Raw genomic sequence first — 21,146 nt, 5'->3', positions numbered from 1 at the left:
AAAGAACTGATAAATGCCAAGCTAGGATAATATTTACTGATTGGCAAGATAAAAGTGAGATTAACAACATTTAAAAATTTACATGGTGGGGATTGATCAGGTTATAAAACAAGTTTATTTGCACTTAGAGACTTAGAGAATATCAAGTGTCTGGTATGATCTAGCTGGGCAAGATAGGAAGAAGAAAAAACATTGGACTGATTGAGGAAATAACCAGACAGGATCCATTCCCACTAAGGCACAGAAACCTCACAAAGATGAATGGCTTTTGTCTGCTGGCAAAAAACCCTATACCATTTTTCACACCTGTTTTACTGTATATGTGTTCTGATGCAAATGAGAAGAATGCAAAAGAGAATCAAATAAGTTTAAAAATATGTACACTGTGCATTCTGGGCAGGCTGCCAATGTGAGTACAACACTCTGGCTCCATCAGCAAACATGGAGCTTCATCAATTTACACCCAACGATTTTACACAGAGAAAAATATAAAAGTTCCCTGACTTCACGGACAGCTTCGTTCAGTATTTATTTTTATTTTATTTAGTACAAATAACGAGCTACATCTCAACAGAGAGAGGCACTATTTGATAAATAAATTTGATTTATTTTATCTAATTTGATAGATAAATAAATATGATTTTTTTTTTTTTTTGCACCAGTTGGTCTCATTTGTGGTTTTCCAGATCCAGGCACCTTGTAACTCCCCCAGTATGACAACCACATGTGCTGCTTTTACGCCACAGTGGGCGGAGGCAGAGGAACGAGGTGAGCCCAGAGCAGAACGTATCTTTGGATGGATCAGCTACCACCCCTGGCCCAAGTGCTAATCTTAACCACTTGCTTCCTTTCAGCATTTCCATCCTAGGTTTATAAACAACCAAAGCATCTGGTACATCTATTAGTTGTAAGTAAAAGGACCTGATTTCCCTATGATGCACACTAGCATCAATTATATTTGAATGCAGTTCACACCAGTTCTTCTTTACACCAGCTGTCAGCAAGGTCTGAATGACCTTGTTTAAAGTGTTTATATTCTCAAAAGAAAGCAAGATTATCTGAAGCCTGTTTTATGTTTATTTTGAAAGAGCAGAGAGTTTATTTTGAAGAGTCCAACTGAATAAGTTTAAAAGACTTCTATGATAGATTACACTGAAGCATGGATAGCAAAACTTGAAACATATTGCACATGTTGTATAGGCCAGGGGCATATAACGGGAAAGCAATGTGTGCTTACGCCATTATGGGAGTATCTGGATTGCCATTTGGTTGTCGTCTTTGCACAAGATGTTGGACAAAAATTAAAACCGAAACAAATGTGCAGTTAATTTCGCATCTTAAAAGTTTAAAGGATAATTACAAATGAACCATCACAGCCCTAAAAATGCCAATCCTGAGCCAATACTAAGCAGCCTCCATTTGATCTTACTCTCTTTCCTGAACACACCCTTTTTATGACTAAAAGGTGGTTTTTTTACTTGCAAATACCCTTGTGCTGCATGGACCACTGCCCCTGGCCAGACTGGACGACTCAGCCACTAGTATGAAAACAAGGTATTGCAAAGATACGCTGTCATTATGAGAAATCCCACAAGGTTAAAACAATGCAGCCTCCTTCAAAGCAAGTGACAAAGCTGTTGTGCAGCACGTCCTGGTCACAGGCTTTTCTCACTCCCTATTCCCTTGCCCACTCCTTTTCTTGGATTCTTTCTGTAAAGCTCCGTACACACACAGATCAAGTATGAGTCCCCATACAAGCTCTCGGGACAGTGTGAAGTTTACAGGTGCCTAAGCCACAAGGTATAACCCATTTGTTTCTAGACCTGAAGCTTATGGGTTACTTAAGAACTTCACGTAATACTCCTTAAAGAAGCCTCCTGTCATATATAACAATTATTTAGATATCCCAGCAGAATATTTCAAGAATATTTTTACTGCTACAGATAACCCAGCAAAACTAGCATAGAAAACATTGGAGCAATATTATATTTATTAATACCAGTTAAATACTTTCACTTCTGAAGTGTACATACTGGGTCTAGCAAAAAATTGTGGTGGAAGATTTATAAAGATACACAGAATATTAGCGCACAAAAAGCCGCCCACTTAGCAAAACCAAATTAACACATGAGAAGATAACCAGTATGCTTAGTATAACATAGGCTTACCCTAGCCCTGGTTTTGTGCTGACATATACCTGAGTGTGCAATTTGTGCACACGCAGGCAACAAGTATACTGATATCTTAATTCACAAATGTTAAGGGAATGAGAATCAATTTAAAATTTATTGGGATTACTACATATTCCCAGTTGTCATAAAACACAATATAACCTACACTGGTGTTACATTTCATCCAGACAATCATGACTGCTTCCAAATCAGGATTATTTACTAACCTCAATATAGTACTCAATAGCAGCAAGAACTCCCAACAGACACATCCCAACACAGTAAGTATTTCAAAGTTTTTAAGTAACTTTGATGCAAAAATACTAAGAAAAGAATGGCACCTTTCAAAGTGGCATTAAGGAAAGTATCTTATACTCTGTATCATTGTTTGTCTCTACTGTTAAAACTAAGTTCAAACTCTGTTATTGAACTGCAAGAACTGCATTTAAGGAAGAGAAGGAGTAAAAGTTGATGACAATCTGGATAATCTTGCTGTATTAGCAACAATCAGCTACCAACTCAACTCAGCAGCAGTTTGGACAAGGAAAAGAGACAGATCTGTTCTAAGAATGGGGTGGGGGAGGTGGTCATAGAAAAAGCAGAGAACTTACCTCCACAAAGAGCTCTCCAGCACTTTCCCCATGTCAGTATGATAATACTTGGTAAGGATCAGGATCACCTAAAAAGAAAACAAGAATAAATACATTTATACATGTAAACTGATATAGGAAACACAAGTAGACCATGGGCAGCATTATTCTGGTAAACGCAAAAGTGAGGCTCCTGAAAATCTGAATTGTATTTCACTTTATTTTAACCTGCTACCAGTTTTGCTTTCAGACTGTGTTTTTTCCTTCCTCTTTCTGAGAAGAGTGATTTCAGCACTCGAAGTTTTCTGCAAACCTGGTGACTTTGTGAAAGATTGTCCGTTTCACATGAGCAGTGGGGTTGGAATAGTCACATAAATCCCCCCACCACATGACAGCCCCCAAGCAATTTGTATGACTTTCTCAGCAGGAAGAACCAATCTGTTGCTAGTTTAAATTTAGGAGGCAACTCTCTTGTACATCTACAGAAAAAAAAATCCAAAGTGTTAAACAATGGTGATTAACTGATTATCCGGATAACAAAGTCAGGCAGAAAATGAGCTCTGGTCTTCGCTGCAAGATCAGGAATGCAACTTCCATGTCTACCATTTTTCGTTCCTAGAAGTATCATCTTTTCTTCCCTCAAGAACCAGCTCTGTGCTCTGTAAATTACTCATCTACATCACCAACAGCCAACAAAATACACAAAAAAAATTCATCCACAAAACATCTCAGCCTATGGGAAAAGTCAGCAAGAAACACTTTCCATACGCTCAACATCCGACAAATTCACTGGTCAAACAACATAAAGCACTAGTCCATGACTGGTGTATCAAGCTGAGTGCTATGGTTTAAGTTCAGATCATTTAAACCAGATTTCCTTCGCTTGCTGCCAGTCCATAGTAGTGGTTCTTACACCCACGTTCCCACAGCAACCCCATAGAGGTAGAACGGGAAGAACCTCTGGTTCTTTGCACAACCGTTGGCTTTCTTTAATGCGGGGTCAACATCAGTCTCCAGCAGTTTGAGGCATGCTGTTACTGAGCTGGCACTTCCTCTGCTCCTGACCACCAGATGAAATCTCCAGCAAACAGCAACTGTATGCATTCACTTTGATTATTCAGATAATTAATATGCTGATGATGTATTTATGCTGCAGTCTCTGTACACTGGAGCTTTTGAGAGAACAGAATTGCAGACCATGGGTGTTAGGTACATGGTGCTTTGGAAATAACGCAATGTTTTACAGAACTGAGCTATAATAGCAGTCTCATTCAGGGTTATCTAAACCTAATAAATTCACAACACGTATTCCTGGATGTATATTGATATAAGTAAAGGCAGAACCAATCCATAACTCACAAATAGTGTTATTCTCTCCTATTCTCAAAAGAGCCACAATCTACCAGATCACTTTGCTGGAATTTGATGATTTTTTAAAAATAAAGGCTTGGTTTAAAATAAAGTAAGCAAGAAAAAAAAAAAACAAACCATAACCAAACTTTTACTTTTAAATAGGTTACTACGAAGACTTACAAAGCCAAGAGGAAGAACCATTTCCCAAAGGAGAGAGTATCTACTGATGAGATTCCTGGCTACAGCCCAAGCACACTCCATCAGGTCAGCTATTTATTCTATTGTCAGTGTCTTAACTACAGCTTTCTGCTGGTGCTTGCAATTAAGGAGAAAAAGAAAGAAACTTCACTACTGGGAACATCTATTGGTTCCTATTATTAAGGAAAAAGTTTCAGACTGTGCTTTTCTGAGGAACTGAAATTCCTTTTAGGCCACAAAAATCAACCTGGGAGGTTTTTTTAAGACATACAAGAATGCATATTTGGTGCATGAAAATAAAATAGAAAGTATCAAAAGATATAAGAGATTACACTTTGTTTCCTTACATTCACACAGAACCAGAGACTGAATCCTGAACTTAGCCAACTTTTTTCATCCCTGTGCATCCTAAAGCTGTACCTTTTAAAATTCAGATGATTTTCAGCAATGTGTGTTGGAGCCACCTTGCCACAGGGTAAGCCCAATATTTCATTCCTGAATTAAACTGGTTACTATCATACACAGAAGATCCTACTGGGTTACCTTCAGTCCACCTGTTTTGGAACTTAACCTCTATGGAAGCATCAACAAAGCACCTTCCAGATAAGCCATTTCTGTAACTCAGCACCTGTCTTAAGTGTTAAAGACTTTCAGGAACAAGGGGTAGGCTCACTGTACTGCTTGCTAGCTGTAGTTCATCTAGGGGATGCACACACCAAATCAGAAAGCTGCTGTTGTTCCACACACTTCAAATGAATGGCTTTCAGGTAATTGCAAACTGTACTGGGGAGCAGCCATAAGCAGTAAAATGGCTTATTTACGCTGCAGGATTGGTGCCTTAATCTGAGTCACAGCTCTGAAAAACAGAAGTCAGTATTTTCCAATCTGACTGGTAAATGCATTTAAAAATTAAAAGACCTTATTTTGCATTTCAGAAGCAGGGAGAACGACTTAGTAAGAAAAACAAAGCCATAATGAGCTATCTTTGAAGTCTTAAACACTGTTAGGAGAGTCCTGTTGCAGGAGTCTTGTTAAGTAGGAGGCTGCCAGGGGTCTGACTGCTGTTTCACCTATGCCAGTGGATTTCATCCCAATATCCGAAAAATGTAGGTCAGCTATTTAACAGATTTTACAGCATTGTCTTGTGGATTGTGGGCATCTTTTCAGGCTAAATAGTGATCCTGCTAACCATAACGGTATTTTTCCTCAATTAACAAACAGATGCAAAGAACAGGAGAAATCATTTCACAATAAAAACATAAAGGTCTTCAGTATCTCTGGATTCTGTGCATCATTTCTAAGAGCAGAGACCTGTTTTACTGATTTCATTTCAATGGGACTCCATAATTACAAGCATTTTACAGGTTGGATTGAAGCCAATGGTTCATACACACACAGCTGTCCTAGGGAAAGCGCCTGGGTGGCCTGTAGATGGGGAGAGGCTTGAAGCACAACAGCAACTGAGCAATGATCAAGGGTATGATTCTTAACCAGCTCATACTACTACCATCAGTCATGGATAGCTAAAATAAATTTAGCTTTTTTGTCTTATTATTTTATAACTAAAATAAATGCAGGCGATGGAAGAGAACTGGATTTACTAGATTCTTTATTTAAAGATGGATTTATAGGGTTACGTAGAGATTCTCCTAGTCCATCCAGTCTCCTTTTTTTATGAGGAGACTTGTGAAACCCTTTTAAACCATTTCATCTTCAATTCAGCCATGGTTCTTTGAGTTAGTCCCCAGTGTATGCCAATGGAGGTGGCAACAGTAATTCTCTGTTGTATGCTAGGGATCTATGAATACCTAATGGTGCTTCTGGACAAATATACCTAAGAAATATATCCCTTCTGCTTTCATCGCCCTGAAACAAAAGTCCCTAGGCATTCCTTCTTCACAGAAATTTGGTTGTTTGGAGGTTTTAAGTAAATACAAGTAAAAATACATACATATTTTGGTCCAAAATAGAGACATAGATGTCTAGTACAGATTCCCTTGCTCAGTATTTTAGCATCACAGACTTCTCTTAAGAGCAGTCCTTACTGTACCTCACTGCTTTCTGATTACCTTTCTCCTGCTTGTTCTGATCCCAGCACCTTCTGCCCCTTTGCAGCAAGATGGCAGACCACTGCAGTTTCCCCTCACTTCAGGAACATTACAATAAACAAAGCATCGTATCTCCAGTTCCCTGCCAGGTTCCCTGTGTAGAATTCAGGAGACAATATTTTCACCCTTTTCTTTCAAAAAAATTGTTTTATTTGGATACTACATGACAGGCATTACACCAACCATGTCACACCATACAGATTTAAAAAAAAAAGGGGGGGGGAGAAAGGAAATGAAAACTTCCAGCTTTTGTCACAAAATCAGTGGTCTATTACCTGCTTCTTTACTAAAGCCCTTGACCTCTTCATATAGCCAAAGGTGGCCAGTATTTCTCCATATGGGACAAGGTATGGAAGATAAATCCCTTAGGATTCCAAAACTTATATGCAATGTGCATTGGAAGTAAGTAAGTTTTCAGTGGAAGCAATAACTGTAATTTTGGTCAATTTGTCTAGGCTGGAAGACCTTGAAGTTCAGAAATTTCTTTACCTATACTTTTTCATCCTGCCCCCACCTTTTTTTGGGGGAGGGTGGAAGGTGCACAGAGAGAATTTTGATTCCCCCATGCCATTCCCCTGCTTCCATAACTTAGTTCCTGCCTGGGTACATTTTTACTTTTATGGTAGTTACAGCTCAAAACTGTTCTCCAAACAAGAGTTGTAGCAGTTTCTGACGCAAAAATCCTTTCTGGATGTAGACTTGTCTTCAGAAGTGCACTGGGTTTTTGGTGGATGACGGACAGGGAAAACAAACGGAAAATTCCACAGATACATGTATAATTAAAGTTAGAATGATCTCCGTTTTCCCCCTCTCCTTTTCTCTTGCTCTCTTCCAAAAATGCTTTGTAGCAAGGCTGGACCAAAAAGAGCAAAACTTTAAGAGATACAATGTGCTTTTAATCATTTCCTAATAAAATTTTGGCTTTAAAGAAGCCCATTTTAATCCTCTCTTTTCATCACCTTGTCAGCTAATAGGGGCGAGAAAGGAAAAAGGAACGAATTCTAGATCAATCACTTGCCCTGGTGTTTATATTTTATCTTTGGGGTTTTTCCTTTTTCTTTGAAGGATTTGCTAAGATCATTCACTTTTTGATAAACATTGACTTATGGAAAAAATTGTCGTGTCTCCCCCCCCCCGCTCCCTCCATGATGTTTTCTTTCATGGACCATTCTTAACAGAGATCTCTCTTTTTCTATCTACATGGAGACTCTTACGGATTAAGCTTTATTTGACCCCTGCCATTTGTGATTTGAAGTTATTATTTTTTTTGGCATCTATTTGGAAATTTAATAGCAAAAGACTCATACTTTCAAACGCATAATTGCAAGTATGATTGCAAGTTTTTGTGTTTTCCCAAGTTTATTAGAAGGTGAGGGCACACTATAAATACTTCTGGGCAGCCAGAGCTACCAGGAAAATATACTGCTTAGACAGACTCCAGTTTCTGCAAACTTTTTAGCATCTGCTTAATTTAATTCATGTGAATGAACCCACTGAAATCAAGAGAAGTGTTTATGAGAGTCACTTGAACAGGCACTTAATACTCTGTATGACTGCAACGGAAGCTGCTGTTTTGTTCAAGAACACAGCCTAACTCACCTTTTCAGCTATTAAACTATTTCACTATAAACTGTAACTATTTCAGGCAGATCAAGGTGTTCTAGGCACAGACTACTAATTCGTCACCACCACCCCCTGTACTTCCAAAACTTTATTTACAACTAATAATCAAAAAACTCCCTAACAAATTACAGGCAACCACCTACTGCTCCAATCCCTCAAGCCATGTCCACTTTTGCAGCAGCAGGCTCTTCAATCATCACCACGCTAAGGTCGATATTAGTTTTTACATTCATTATTTAAAACAAAGACTCTTAAGAGAAAAGTAAAAACCAAGAAATTATTAACATGAAGGTATATTACCACAAGTCTATTATATGGACCAACCGCCATAATACTATTAACAACTTCGTAATAATTTGATTACACTGGGAGAACTGTAAACGGAAAAAGAGCATTTAGGTTTACTCTGTTGCAGTGTTATGATGAAAGGTGAAAAAGACAACATTTATACCATTACTAAAGCTATTAAGAATTCACTGTATAAGCTTCTACTCCTCTCTGGTGGTAAAGTTCATAAAACCAATCCCTGACTTAACATGAAAGACTTAAAAGAATTAGATTTATAGTTCTTCCAACGAAATTGTATTGGGAGAAGAGAGAACATACCGTGTCTGAAGTCACTGACTGGACCAGTACACTTGTCTTAAGCATTAGTAATAATTCTGTACAGTGGATTTATTCATAATTCAAGGCAAGACACAGTAATGGCTCAATTCCTATTCTCTAAGAGGTATTTCTATCTACAAGAGCTGAATAAGTGCATAGTCTTGAAAGTGGTGGCTGTGATTCCTTCCTGATTCAAAATTATTTTAAATATAGTACTATACACACTGATCCTGCAAACATTTATACAGAAGAGTAACTTTAAGATATCCAATATATTTAATCCACTATATAGCGCAGAACAGGATTATATTCTGTTAGCACTCTACAAACACAGAACAAAAAGAACACCTACTGCCTTCAGGAGCCTACAGTCCAAGTTCAGAAAGAGAGAAGTCTTCACATCATCAACTGATGTCAGATTTTCAGTGCAAGCTCTTAAGAAAATTATGTTTATGTGATGGCACTGCATGTACACTGTATATATATGGTTTTGGCTGCTCATCCCTACCTTATAATTCTAAATCTACTGACTGATTTCAATTGTATTTAACAGAGACATAGACAGCCATATGGCTGAAGTAGCCATACCACTTCATACCACAGGTCCATCTAGAAAAGTGTCAAACAAAAAATACAAAAGTATAAGAGTGGGGGAAGCATATAAATAAAGATGCTTCCCAAATATATTTTCCAGCCTTCAGTAGTTTGCAACTCAGGCAGCTGGGCTGTTGTTACTCCAGTTTTTAGCAGTTGGCTGCTTGGATAAGCTCAGGCTTCTAGGTGGTACTGGCTGACCCATCAGCACAACAGTAGAGACTATTATGTTTGTAACTTTTAATAGGCAGTCCTCAAAAATCAAAGCATATGTAAAATTGGTCAACCAATTTGTGAACTGCTGCTACTCTAACATATTCATGTTGCTGCTCATTTCTATAATTATTAGATGCAGCTCTGAGATTTCTGGGCAAGCTGCAGATGCAGAGCTCGCTCAAGCAAACAGGAACTCAGTTTGAAGGCCACAGGATTAAAGGATCCAAAATTCTAGATTGAATCTGCAGCTTGGGAAACAGTGTCTAACATTTTAACTACTTGTTCAATTAAACTTCCTGTTCTTTTTCAAAGAGCCCAAACCAATGACATCTCTGACACAAAAATCTTGTTTTCTGCCATTGCCTTTTTCTATAGAAGCAGAATATTTTTTAGGTTTAAATATTTAACATAGCATTTAATAAGCTCTTAAAACCACATCAGTGAACATGCCAAGAGAATACAGTTCTAAAGCATGAAGCAAGAATATTTTTTTCCTAGTCTGGCTTGAATCCTAATTGTAAATTTTTTTGAAATATAGACTAGCTTTACTTATCTCCTCTAATAATGTATTCTAAATTGAATTAACAATCCTTCCTGCAGAAGCAAACCTATTGTCTGAATATTCTTTTCCATTCCAATGAAAATTCAAGAGGAAGCAGAGCTGACATCCACAGAAGACATATGTAAAACATCTTTACCTTCTTCCAAGTATTTCAGGAATCCAATATTACGGAGAGGAAGTTCACCTTGGTCATCAATGTTATACAGCTATTTACTACCAGAAAAGAAAGATCAAATTCCAAGTGTTGTTTGTGAAATACTCCCAGTCTGTCATGCAGTGTTACTGCCCAATAGTAAAATATAAAAATTGAAAGTGAGCTTCCAATCTGCATCACTAAATCCTTTTTCAAAGCCAGAGCTTTTTTTTTTTTTAACAGTACCATTTAAAAATAATTACACTCTCTATTTCAAAAAAGAAATTATTATGCAAGACATATGGAAACATCTGTAGAGGATACCACAAGCTGGGAAGACTGTTCATTTGACGCAGGGCTGTTGGCAGATATGTTCATAGCGCTTACTCCCCCTCACAGCTGCTCTGTCTTCACCCAAACCACAGGATTAAATATCATTGTACCAGATAATATCATATTTATCAGAGGTTGCATCAACCTACACTGACCTCAAAATTACATTTAATTATCTCTGCAAATGGCTTACGGTGTTCAAATAGGACCTAATTGCCTATCATAAAGAGACTTTATAAGACTGTATATGGGAGCAAGGACTATGACACTGCATCAAGATCAGCCATAGAGTCACAATGTTTAATATCCTTCTTATCATGAATAAGGACTGGACTTTTTATTTCCTGAATATTGTAGGTACCTGAACTTGTTCTTTACAAATGACAAAGATAAACATGGCCACAGGATCTACAGAATGGGACAACAGCACACTCCCACCTGAAAGGCGTGCTGCCAGGACAAACACACTAAAGATCAAGGCAGTTCTATTCTAGTGACAGAGGGATGCTGATTAATATTTTAGTCAGAAGACCAGAGACATAGCAGAGGCAGATGCAAAACTCATTTTGCACCTTTTGTGATCTGGAGCATGCGTGTTGCATTGAACAGATGCTCAGGGGTACTTTAACACCCCGTATTCCAAAGACGAAGTCTGGCCTGGACAATGACACAAAAACAGAGTGAGAGAAAAAAAAGCAAAAAAGAAACAAAACAAAAACCCCAGCAAAAGTCAGGAGGTTGCCTAGCAAAACAGGAATAACACGAAACAGATCTGGGCATGTTACTCCGAGTGCTGTCTAAAAAAGCCCTCTGGTCTCCCAGCATGATCACCCACCGGAGGGGTGGGCCTGGGTCCCTCTCCGAACAAGGACCATTGGCTCTGCAGCTTCGCACTGGGCCAGACCAGGCCCAATGCAACCCTGTCGTTGTCCTTTTACTGGGCAGAAGTTGGTCTCTCTCCATCTGCCTTTCATTTTAACTGTTTTGTCCCTACTTATCTAGCTAAAATAATTAATTTCAGCAGAAGTGCCAGCACAGTGCCCCCAGTATGGCGTGAAAGGGGACCATTCCCACTCAAATGCGAACCCCGCCTGCTCCCTGTGGCCACATTCAGAATCAATTTGGAACACCTCAAATGACATTAACAGAATTCGGCTACTGTAAAATACTGGGAATGACCCCCTTTGAGAGGAAGAAGGATGAAAGCACATTTATCTTCAGCATTATCCCTGAAGCAGCAGAACTTCACACCTGTGCCAATGGAAAGGGCATAAAGGAGCCAAGGGAACATCCAACTGGGTTAGGAGACTATTAGAAAGGACTTGGGAGCAGTTGGGAAAATTGGTCAGGGGCCAAATATGTCAGAGAAAACATTGGAAGGGGCCAGGGGAGTGCTGGAGAGTTCTCCACATTCAGTCCAAATCCAAACCAGGATGTTTCCAATCTGCGAGCACTGAGTTTTCGCCAGCTCTTTGTATTTCCTCACCCAGCCTCTGCCCTAGGTGTTCATTACTTTAAAAGCCATGGGGCCATTAAATTTAAGTGGAATTATACAGCATTATCTGTGAAAAGAAACAGCTATTTCACCAGGCAATGCCACACCATTTTGGATCCCTAGCTAATGCAGTCCTGTCACACAGACACTAAGCTTTAGTTTAACCAGTATGAAGAATATTAACACAATCGGTCATCTTAGAGCCAGGTTTCAAATTAGGCTCGCATTCCAATCTTAAACCTCTAATACATTTTAAATGACCTTCAGATCAAGTAGATACAAGCAGGAAAAGATTGTAGGCCTTGATAAATGAGGTCTGTATTTCTTTATTTTACTCCAGCAAAGACTTAGGCATTCAACAGATTCTTTGGAGACAGTTTTTGTATGTCAGCATTTAGCAGGCTATAGCTAGGGCTACAAAGCAGTTTCAGTAACAAACTATTAATGTGAAATTCTCCCCCTTAGAGACTGATGTTTTTCATGCTTGGTCTCTCCCCTGTGATCCCAGATTGTTTTAGAAATATGTTAAGAACTTCTTTCTTCGTGTTACGAGAATTACTCTTTTCTGTCTTCATAGATATAAGGACAGGTACAACAGTTAAGCAGCACAAGACTTAGAAGGAAAATACTTTTAATTCATGCCTAGAAGACTTCTAACATTTATCTCTAACACTTACATATTCTCATGGCTCTTTTCTGTAGAAATGCAGTAATTTCAGGCTTCTCGCATCCCCTTAACATAAGGTAGTAGTACTGTCTATTTTACTGTTGGGAAATGGAGGCAGAGATGTATCACTCTGATTTATTCCACCTAACTTTAGGATGTACCGCCAATAGGGTCAGAGACAGATACCTCTGGAGATCAGTTTTGCCTAACTAGATCTGAATAGTCCTTTGGAAGTACTCTTTTTTTTATATTTATTTATCATGCTGAGGACTTACATTTCCAGCTTGACTCTCTCAGAAAGACTGGATGAATCCATGCTTAAACCAGGCAGAACAGAAAACAGCATATAAAAAGATGACAAACCAACACAACATAAATTCTGTGTGCCACTAACCTTACGGATCTTCTTTTCCAATGCATGATGCTCCCAGACTCAAGTCTTGCATTCATTCAAGACCACTTATCCTAACACAGGTACCCATGACTTAGAGCAATGCACCAGCACTTGGCAGAGCTAGGAGGTCTCACGTACAGTTACGTGCTTCTGTACCACAGATGTCCTAACTGACACTTAATATGAACTGTGCCAAAAAGTCAACATTTTCAATATGGGGAAAAATTAATTGTTCCCCTTACCTCCCTTTCTGCCAAGGAATAAATGGAAATCTGAGGAAAGAGTTAGAAGAAACTTATGCAATTATATACCATCTCAGAAGGTACAGCAGACTAGTTTTTGTAACTACTAAAAAACCACAATTCATTTCTTCAAAATGGCATGTATCACTATGATGTGTTTCATACCAAGGTACTTTATTACAGAACTTAAAACAGTTAAAACTTCTGTGCAGTGTACATAACATTCACTCTTGTCCTTCATGATATCGAGCATCTCTCTAGAACTGCTATTTATTTTCTAATCTTTTCTTCTAATGAGTTTGTTCTATATTTGTATTGTAAATGACTGTCTCTATTTATATTCTATTTCTGAAACTTACAGCATAGCCTTCTCCGTTTACAAGTCAATAGTCTTTTTCTTATGGAAATTACCTTATCCCAAAACAAAATAAAAAAATCTGAACCTTTTAATTCTTGCAAATTGTTTTTCTTGAGTTTGGAGTTTGGGGTTTAACTGATGCTATGACAGAAAGTCACTAATAACCAGAGTGCAGAGGATACAGCCCAAACCCAATGACAATTTTTCAGCTCGATGATGTTAGCAAACACATGTTTTTCTTGATCCCTCCTCACCCTTCCATACCCATGCATTTATTTTGAGTCTGATCCAAAGTCTGTTTAAACCAATGGGAATCTGGATTAAGCCCATTCTAAACATATTAAAAGTAAATCAGATCTTGAAGTTTCCTTCATGAAGGGAAGGATCCAATTTTGATAAAACCAGTATTTGCAGAAGTTTTATACATTCTGTGTGCAGCAGAAACAACCACACTGTATTTTCCACAAAATGCACATAGTTGTACAAATTTGTTACTTTCAAAGTCAAGTTACAAGAGACATGAGACTACTCAAAGAGAACAGCTAGGGTTATACTTAATGATGCAAGCTTTTTTATGCTATAGTGGGAACTTACAGCTCTGAAGATCTCTCTAAACAGACATTTCTTAAAGTAAAATTTCACTCACAATGTAGAGGAGAAAGTGAGCAGAGGTAGACTACTGGAAATTACTTCAGACCTATTATGTCAATCCATGATCACCTACATATATTTGCTTTTCTAAAAATACTGTATTTTGCAGGAATTTTACAAGATTAAAGGCCACAGGAAAAATGTATCACCCATACATCCAAAACAACATTCAACTCCTTTAATTTCCCCATTTTGGAACAAAAAATATCTTTTCATAAGCACAGAAAGAATATTCCAAACTCTCCCAATCACATTATCTTCTTAGATAGGGCAGTAGGCCTGTATTTTTCAACAGCAACTAGAAGGGAAAAGATGCTTTCAATCCAGCCCAACAAATAGCTTGTAGAAGTTTAATTTGTAGACACAATAAAATGAATAAAACATCCATTCAGGATTACTCAGCCACCTCCTGAAGACAGAAGCATGTCAAGAGCTGATCAAGGTTTAGGCAAAAAACCCAAACCAAAACAAAAACCAAATAACAACAACAAAACCTACAAAAAAAAAAACCAACAACAAACCACCGAACAAACAAAACCTCTATTTTACCTTCCAATTCTTCAACTGAGAAGAGAACAGTGACATTTCTTCAGGAAGAGCAGTGTCAAAAATAAGGAAACAAAAGGTTTTTTCAGCTAAAACTTGGTTTTCAACGATCAAAAGTGTAAATGGTATCCCAATCAAAACTCTTATGCACAATACAGGAAAAATAGAGATCAAAATAGCTCAGGCTTTCTTTCAGAGACTTAAAATGAGCACATGTAACACATTACAGAATTAGTTAATTAATGCAGCATCATTATTACTGCTATATGAAGAAAGAAATTATAAATAATAAAGTTCAGTGCTGGGAGACATTAACTCAGTCCAGATATTTCCTACCTATATTCACAAACCTCCCAGCACAGGGAGGTACCCACAGAAACCTATGCAATTTCAAGGGCATTGATTGCCTATCAGCAGGGAAAGAAATCAAGTCCCCTCCATATTCCCTGCTCCAGAGAAGGTGAAAGCATCCTTTAATCTCTGTGACAACACATAGACAGCAATTTACCTGAAGTGGTATTTTTTGTAGCTTCCCTCTCCCTTCCCCAAGTCATGACACAAGCAGCCTGAAGCGCATTTCTCAGGAAGGAGACATAACACATACTGCTCTTAATCAGCTGTACTAATTAACTAAGGCACAACAGGACAATGTTCAAAAAATTTTGTAACAAAAGAAGGAAGAGGTCCACAGTATTGATGTAAAGGACATAGAGGATTACAGTGAAAAAAATAGGAATCATCAGATACCTAAAAATAACGTGAATTCCCTATGAATAAAATGAAAAGGCAGTAAATGTGCTTCTAGAGAAATGTATCAATGAGGAAGGGGGAAATGGATGCTCAAACACGTCAGTTCAGTTCTCTGGTTCCCATCCAACTCAAGCAGTGTCCATTTTCTCAGTGGGTTAAGCTGTTTGGAGAACTGTCAGTCCCTAAAAAATATTGACTCCTCAGTGCCTTAAGAGAAATAGCTTAGGGAAATGTGCAGGGTCTCTGATCACAGCTCAGGCAAGTCTTTGTTTTGGTTTTAGTACCCTGGTACTACGGCTTGTCCTTCCTTTTTCCTTTTATTTTCTCAGAGCAAAGAATACTAACGGTCTGTGGCTGTGTGTGACAGGCTAATATGAACAAGGACCGAGAGATCTGCAAACTGAATACCTAACTCACCGTACCTAGGAGTGGAGTTATTTCTAATAAGAAGGTTAGTCTGAAGTTTGTAAAATGGATCTATGTCTAAAATAAAAATGAGCTGCTAAGTCTTTCTTTTCTTTAAAACAAAGAAAAAGCAACTTATGTACTCCTCCCCCCCGCCTCAAATCAATGCATTATAGATACATTCCTCTGGATCGCTCTTCAATTATTAATTACCATTCAGCTTTGCAGTGACTCTCATGGTTATTTCACACAGACAGACTAGAGGAAAGGGTCCATCCCACTTCAGCTACGTGAGTGTAGGGAAACGGACAAAAGCAAACAGCGGGGGGAAATCAGTAAGTCTCCAAGACAATCTGTTTATTTTATAGTTTCAGAAGATTATGCTGTTTAAAATTTTATTTTTGACACCAAAGGAAAAGGACAGAAATAAAAAATTAAATATCTGCCTGTAGCTAAATGTGTCCTATCCAGAATGGTTAGTATTGAGCTACAAATCCATGGAAATAGATATTTCTTAAAGGAATTGCAACTGCAACCTTAATTCCAGTAAAGTTCAATACAATAAAGTATAACAGTCCTCATAGCAGGTAATGGAAGACAATGATCACAAAAGCTAAATGCTTTCTGCTTAAATTCATAATGAATCGAAGTGGATAAAGGCTATAAGGTACATGTTTACTAGAGTGGTAGACCAGGTAATTCTTTCCTAAACTAAAAAGAAATTGAAGAAAATTTAAAAACCAAAACACAAGAATACCTGGTTCTACAAAAATAAAACATTTTGCTTCCCAGTGGTGGTTTATTTTTACTGTAAAGTGTATGGTTTCTGTACTTAGGCATCTCAGCTTGTAAGGCATTTTGTAGTCTAGCTTTTAGATTCACTAAAATGTAGGTTCTAGCTCCTAAGATGTACCTGTGGTCTAACTTACCCTAATATTATTTGTATTTTGAGTAAGATCCTGATTGTTCCTGAAGGCTTATGCATCAGAAACAGGCATGATATTCTGATTTATTCTAAATTATTAATTTGATATTTTGCTCTTATGTTGGGAAAGGGGGGACAGGAACAAAATTCCCACAGTCAAGACTGTTTGCCTGTGACACAGGGGTAAGGAGAACATGGTCTCTTGATGGAGCAATGAGGCAGCAACAATACTGGGTAGTAGAAACGGCCCTCATAAAGCACAAAACACAATCATATTTCCTAAAAAGGCTCTCTTTATAAAGAGGTGGTAAGCCAAAGATCTAAGTTCCTTGCACCCGTTATCTCAGGCACTGTCTCATCCCAGGCTGTGGCTCTCCTCCACTCCCTGAAGGAACGTACGCTGGCTGGGGGGTGAACTTGGGCCGGGGGGACTGCAACTAGAGCCAGGGATGTGTCAAGGAGGAAAATGGATCTCTCCTGACCTCCTGCACATTGATGCTCTGAAGTGTTAGATAATTACAATCTTGCTTGAGATTTGCAGCCATTACGAACACCCAAACAAAAACAATTAAATGGCCTTCAAATGAAAGGAATAAACTGAAGGCATCTCAGACACCAAGTCTAAAGCTAGAAGGGATCGCCTGGTCCTTCCTGTCCAGCTTCCTCTCCTCCTTTGCTTCCAGACCTAAAAACAGATAACTCAGAAACATGCTTAAAGCACATCATTGGTCAAATACAGCTACCTACATTTCAAAAAACATACAGCTCCTACATCTTCCCCTAGTAAAGAGTCCCAGTATTTATTTATGTGGACAGCCAGGTAATGACAACTTATTTCTAGACTAAATTTGTCTACCTTCGATCTTTAGCTATGGGATCTTGCCACGTCCTTGTATAAGAGATTAAAAGGCCCCTGCTGACAAATATATTCTCCATATGTAAGTACTTACGCACAGCAATCACATTACCTCTTGACCTTTTCTCTTTGATAAGATTAATGACTGGCCTGCCTACAACTCACCTCATAAAGCTTATTTTCCAGCATCTGGATCATTTTTTATGGGTCCTCTCCCCACGCCTCACCCCTTATCTTCAGAGTATGTCCTCTAAAATTGAGGGCACTTCTGAGGTGAGGGTACCAGATCTAAACAGCAGCAGCTATCAGAGGCAAAGGCAAGTTAATTTTCCAACTTATACTCGATATACCCTTTATGGACAGCCCACAATCAGCTTACAGGAACCTCATCACAGGTTTCCATGAGTAGCGATTCTGGGATAAGCCAGCATAATGCTGCTGTTGGAGAGCTATGCTAAAAATTTTGTTCTTTCCCTAAAAGGGAAAAATCACTTGGCAAACATGCCTAATAAAATCAGGGCATGCAGAAGGGGGATTAAATGAATGCAGATACATACAAAAATAATCAGCATTTTTTCATCCACGCCACCAGGTTCTCCCCAAGAATCCAAGAACTTTCCAAGCCAGACATTATTCATCTCTGAGACTCCAAAGAGCTGTTTCTAATCTATCTCCTCTTGTTTATCCTCAGGCTTTGTAGACCTCCACCTACACCTCCAGCAATAATTATTCTAATTAGTCTCTGCTTCCCTGGGCTAATTGCCAGTAGAACCCAACTGATTTTCTGCAGAAGAAAGAGCAAGTTTGTCAAGAAAAAGTCTGCAGCTGGAGACAAGGAGAGGAGGAGGGAAGGGGGGGGGGCGACGACAAAAACAAAACCAACAATCTTCCAAGTTCAGTTCACAAATACAGATAGGAATTCCAGCATCAAGACAAACAACATGAGCCCTCTTTGCCATACCAATTCAGTTTAAGTACATGTTGAGCAAGTTGCCCTCCCAACAACCTTACATTGACTTCAGGCTTGCTACTTCCCAAAGCAGCCTTCCACCCTGAGAGTCTTATATCCTTTTTTTTTTTTTTTTTTTTTTTTTACTTCCCAATGTACAGCTTTTTATCTGGCTGTATTAAAATGAATTTTGCTGGAAGTTCATCATCTAATCAGCCATTTCAGATAATCTTTGCAACAACCTTCATTATTTTAGCAATTTTTGTGCCATCTACAAACTTAACAGCAAAACTCACGTCAGTGTCCATATCAGTGATTGAAAATATGGAAATACTGACTATCACTGGATTCAGAACTGAAGCCTAGAAAAGAAGGTAATGAGTTTTCACAAAATTGTGAATGAAGTCCCCACTGCTTCCCCAAGGGAGATTTTTTTTTTTTTTTTTTTTTTTTTTTTCTGGCACTTACCCCAAATGGACTATTCTAGCTGGTGGAAAACACGCTCTGACTTCTGCAGCTGACAGACCTGCCTTGGATTGTAAACACCCAAGATAATTTTTCAGCACTAAGCCATCATTTGAATTCACAGCTTTTAAGGAAACACCATGTGTTCTGACTGTCATATTTACCCAACACTAAAAAGCCTACAAGGAAAAATAAATTTTATTCTCATAATGCAATGGGTTACATTCCTACTTGCAGAACTGGAAACAGTTAAAGGAAAGTGTTCACTGCATTATATCATCCTTAGCACTAAAGTGGCTCCTATGTTTCAGATAGCTTGAGGGCTTGTGATGTGCTTGCTCCAATCAAAAGACAGACTCTCACTCATCTCTCCATAACTCGCTTCTTCGTCATCTCACCAGGAAAATGAAGCTTTAGAATTTGTACTTAATATTACCACTATAACCAAGCACTCTCTATCCTCCTCTCTTCTTTCAAACTGGGTTTCTATCCTATCCTTTTTTTCTCAGAACTGAAATACAGAACTTTTTTCTCAGAACTGAAAGTGCAAAGGCAAAGATTTATGTAACTTGTCCTTCCAGGTTGCATTCAGCTTCTCATGGCAAGTTTGGCATATAAACTAAGTCCCCTTACATCCAGGTAGTTGTAGGGATCCCACCATTCATATTTATCATTCAGCAACTCCCTATCTACAACTACATACAAAATCTGGATACTATGTCCATTTTGGGGATCCTGCGGCAACAAAGATTGACAGACTGGAGTGAGTCCAGTAGGGGATCATGGTTAGAGAGCTGAAGCACATGACAGATAAGGAAAAGTAAGGGAGCTCCATTTGTCTAGTGAAGAGAAGACTAAGGCAGCATCTTCCACTACCTGAAGAGAAGAAAGAGATAGACTCTTCGCAGAGTCTGAGAACAAGAGAAGAAAACCCACAAGCTGGAGGGTAAATTCCAGTGGGATATTAAAGGAAAAATATTGTCACCATGAGAGTAGTTGAGTACTAGGACAGGTCACCCAGTGAGGCTGAGGAATCTCTATCCTTAGAGATCTCAAAATGTGCCTGGACCAGGCCCTTAACAACTTCATCTCACGTTTGATATAAGCCCTGCTTTGAGCAGGAAGGTGGGCCAGATGACCTTCAGATGTCCCTTCCAACCTCACTTATTCTGCAGTTCTATGTTACATGAACTGCTTTTAATTTAATCTCATGTGTCTTAATATCTCGTGTGACTATCATATTTTAAGACAAAAGATTTCTTTGTCAAATTTCTGACTCCAAAACTTTAGAGGAAACTAAGTATATTTTAATATCGTAACCATTTTCACCACTTTGTGAAGAAAACAATTTTTTTCTCTCCTTTTAATAATGACTTCATAAAAATATATTTGAACAATTTATAATGTACCAGCTCTACTATTGCTATTGCAGTTAGCTCTTCTCACTATAAGCAGACAGTAAAAAGTCTTGTTTTTCCTGAGATAAAGCAAGTTCAGAGATAGCATTTCTACTCAGACTTTACAATCTCTAACTCAGTTTCATGGCATAATTCATGGGCAGAGTACTGCTAGGTTAACATTGCTAGGTTTCAGCTCTTTTCTACCTTTGCTGTTTCCATATCCTTTCCCATTATCACAGTATCACAACAGAAACCCTATAGCTACAATAACTAAAGCTTAACCTAAGCCCCTTGAAAAATATTTAATATGAATATACTTACTTACTAATGATTATGACTAAAACCAGTCTCTTCCTCTCCCAAAATTACTTTCTTTAGTACACCAATAGCTGTATGCAGTGATTTGGTCCCAGTCATTAACCAGGTTAGTGGCAGAGCTGGGACCTGAGCCGAGGCCTTAGAAGTACTCCACCTTTACCCCTAGACCATCCTGCCTTCACACATCTCAACCATTTTTTCCAGTGACATACTATAATTCTTTTGTATATATAGTTAA

The 21,146-nt window shown here is 38.4% G+C and overlaps 1 protein-coding gene across 5 annotated transcripts in view; it reads right to left on the bottom strand.

Moving 5' to 3' along the window:
* The window catches only part of SORCS2 (sortilin related VPS10 domain containing receptor 2), a 573,033-nt gene that overhangs the window by 382,710 nt on the left and 169,177 nt on the right, over window positions 1–21,146 (bottom strand). For all 5 annotated transcript variants that reach the window (XM_049793559.1, XM_049793588.1, XM_049793578.1 and 2 more), the window contains exon 2: window positions 2,783–2,850. In XM_049793559.1, coding sequence (XP_049649516.1) covers window positions 2,783–2,850 — 68 coding nt within the window. The remainder of the gene's footprint in view (window positions 1–2,782; window positions 2,851–21,146) is intronic.

Source organism: Accipiter gentilis, chromosome 3 (assembly GCF_929443795.1).
Source record: "Accipiter gentilis chromosome 3, bAccGen1.1, whole genome shotgun sequence".
In the NCBI taxonomy this organism is placed as follows: Eukaryota; Metazoa; Chordata; class Aves; order Accipitriformes; family Accipitridae; genus Astur; species Astur gentilis.
The sequence above is the reverse complement of the archived record's forward strand: the minus strand, read 5'-3'. Positions and strand labels throughout refer to the sequence as shown.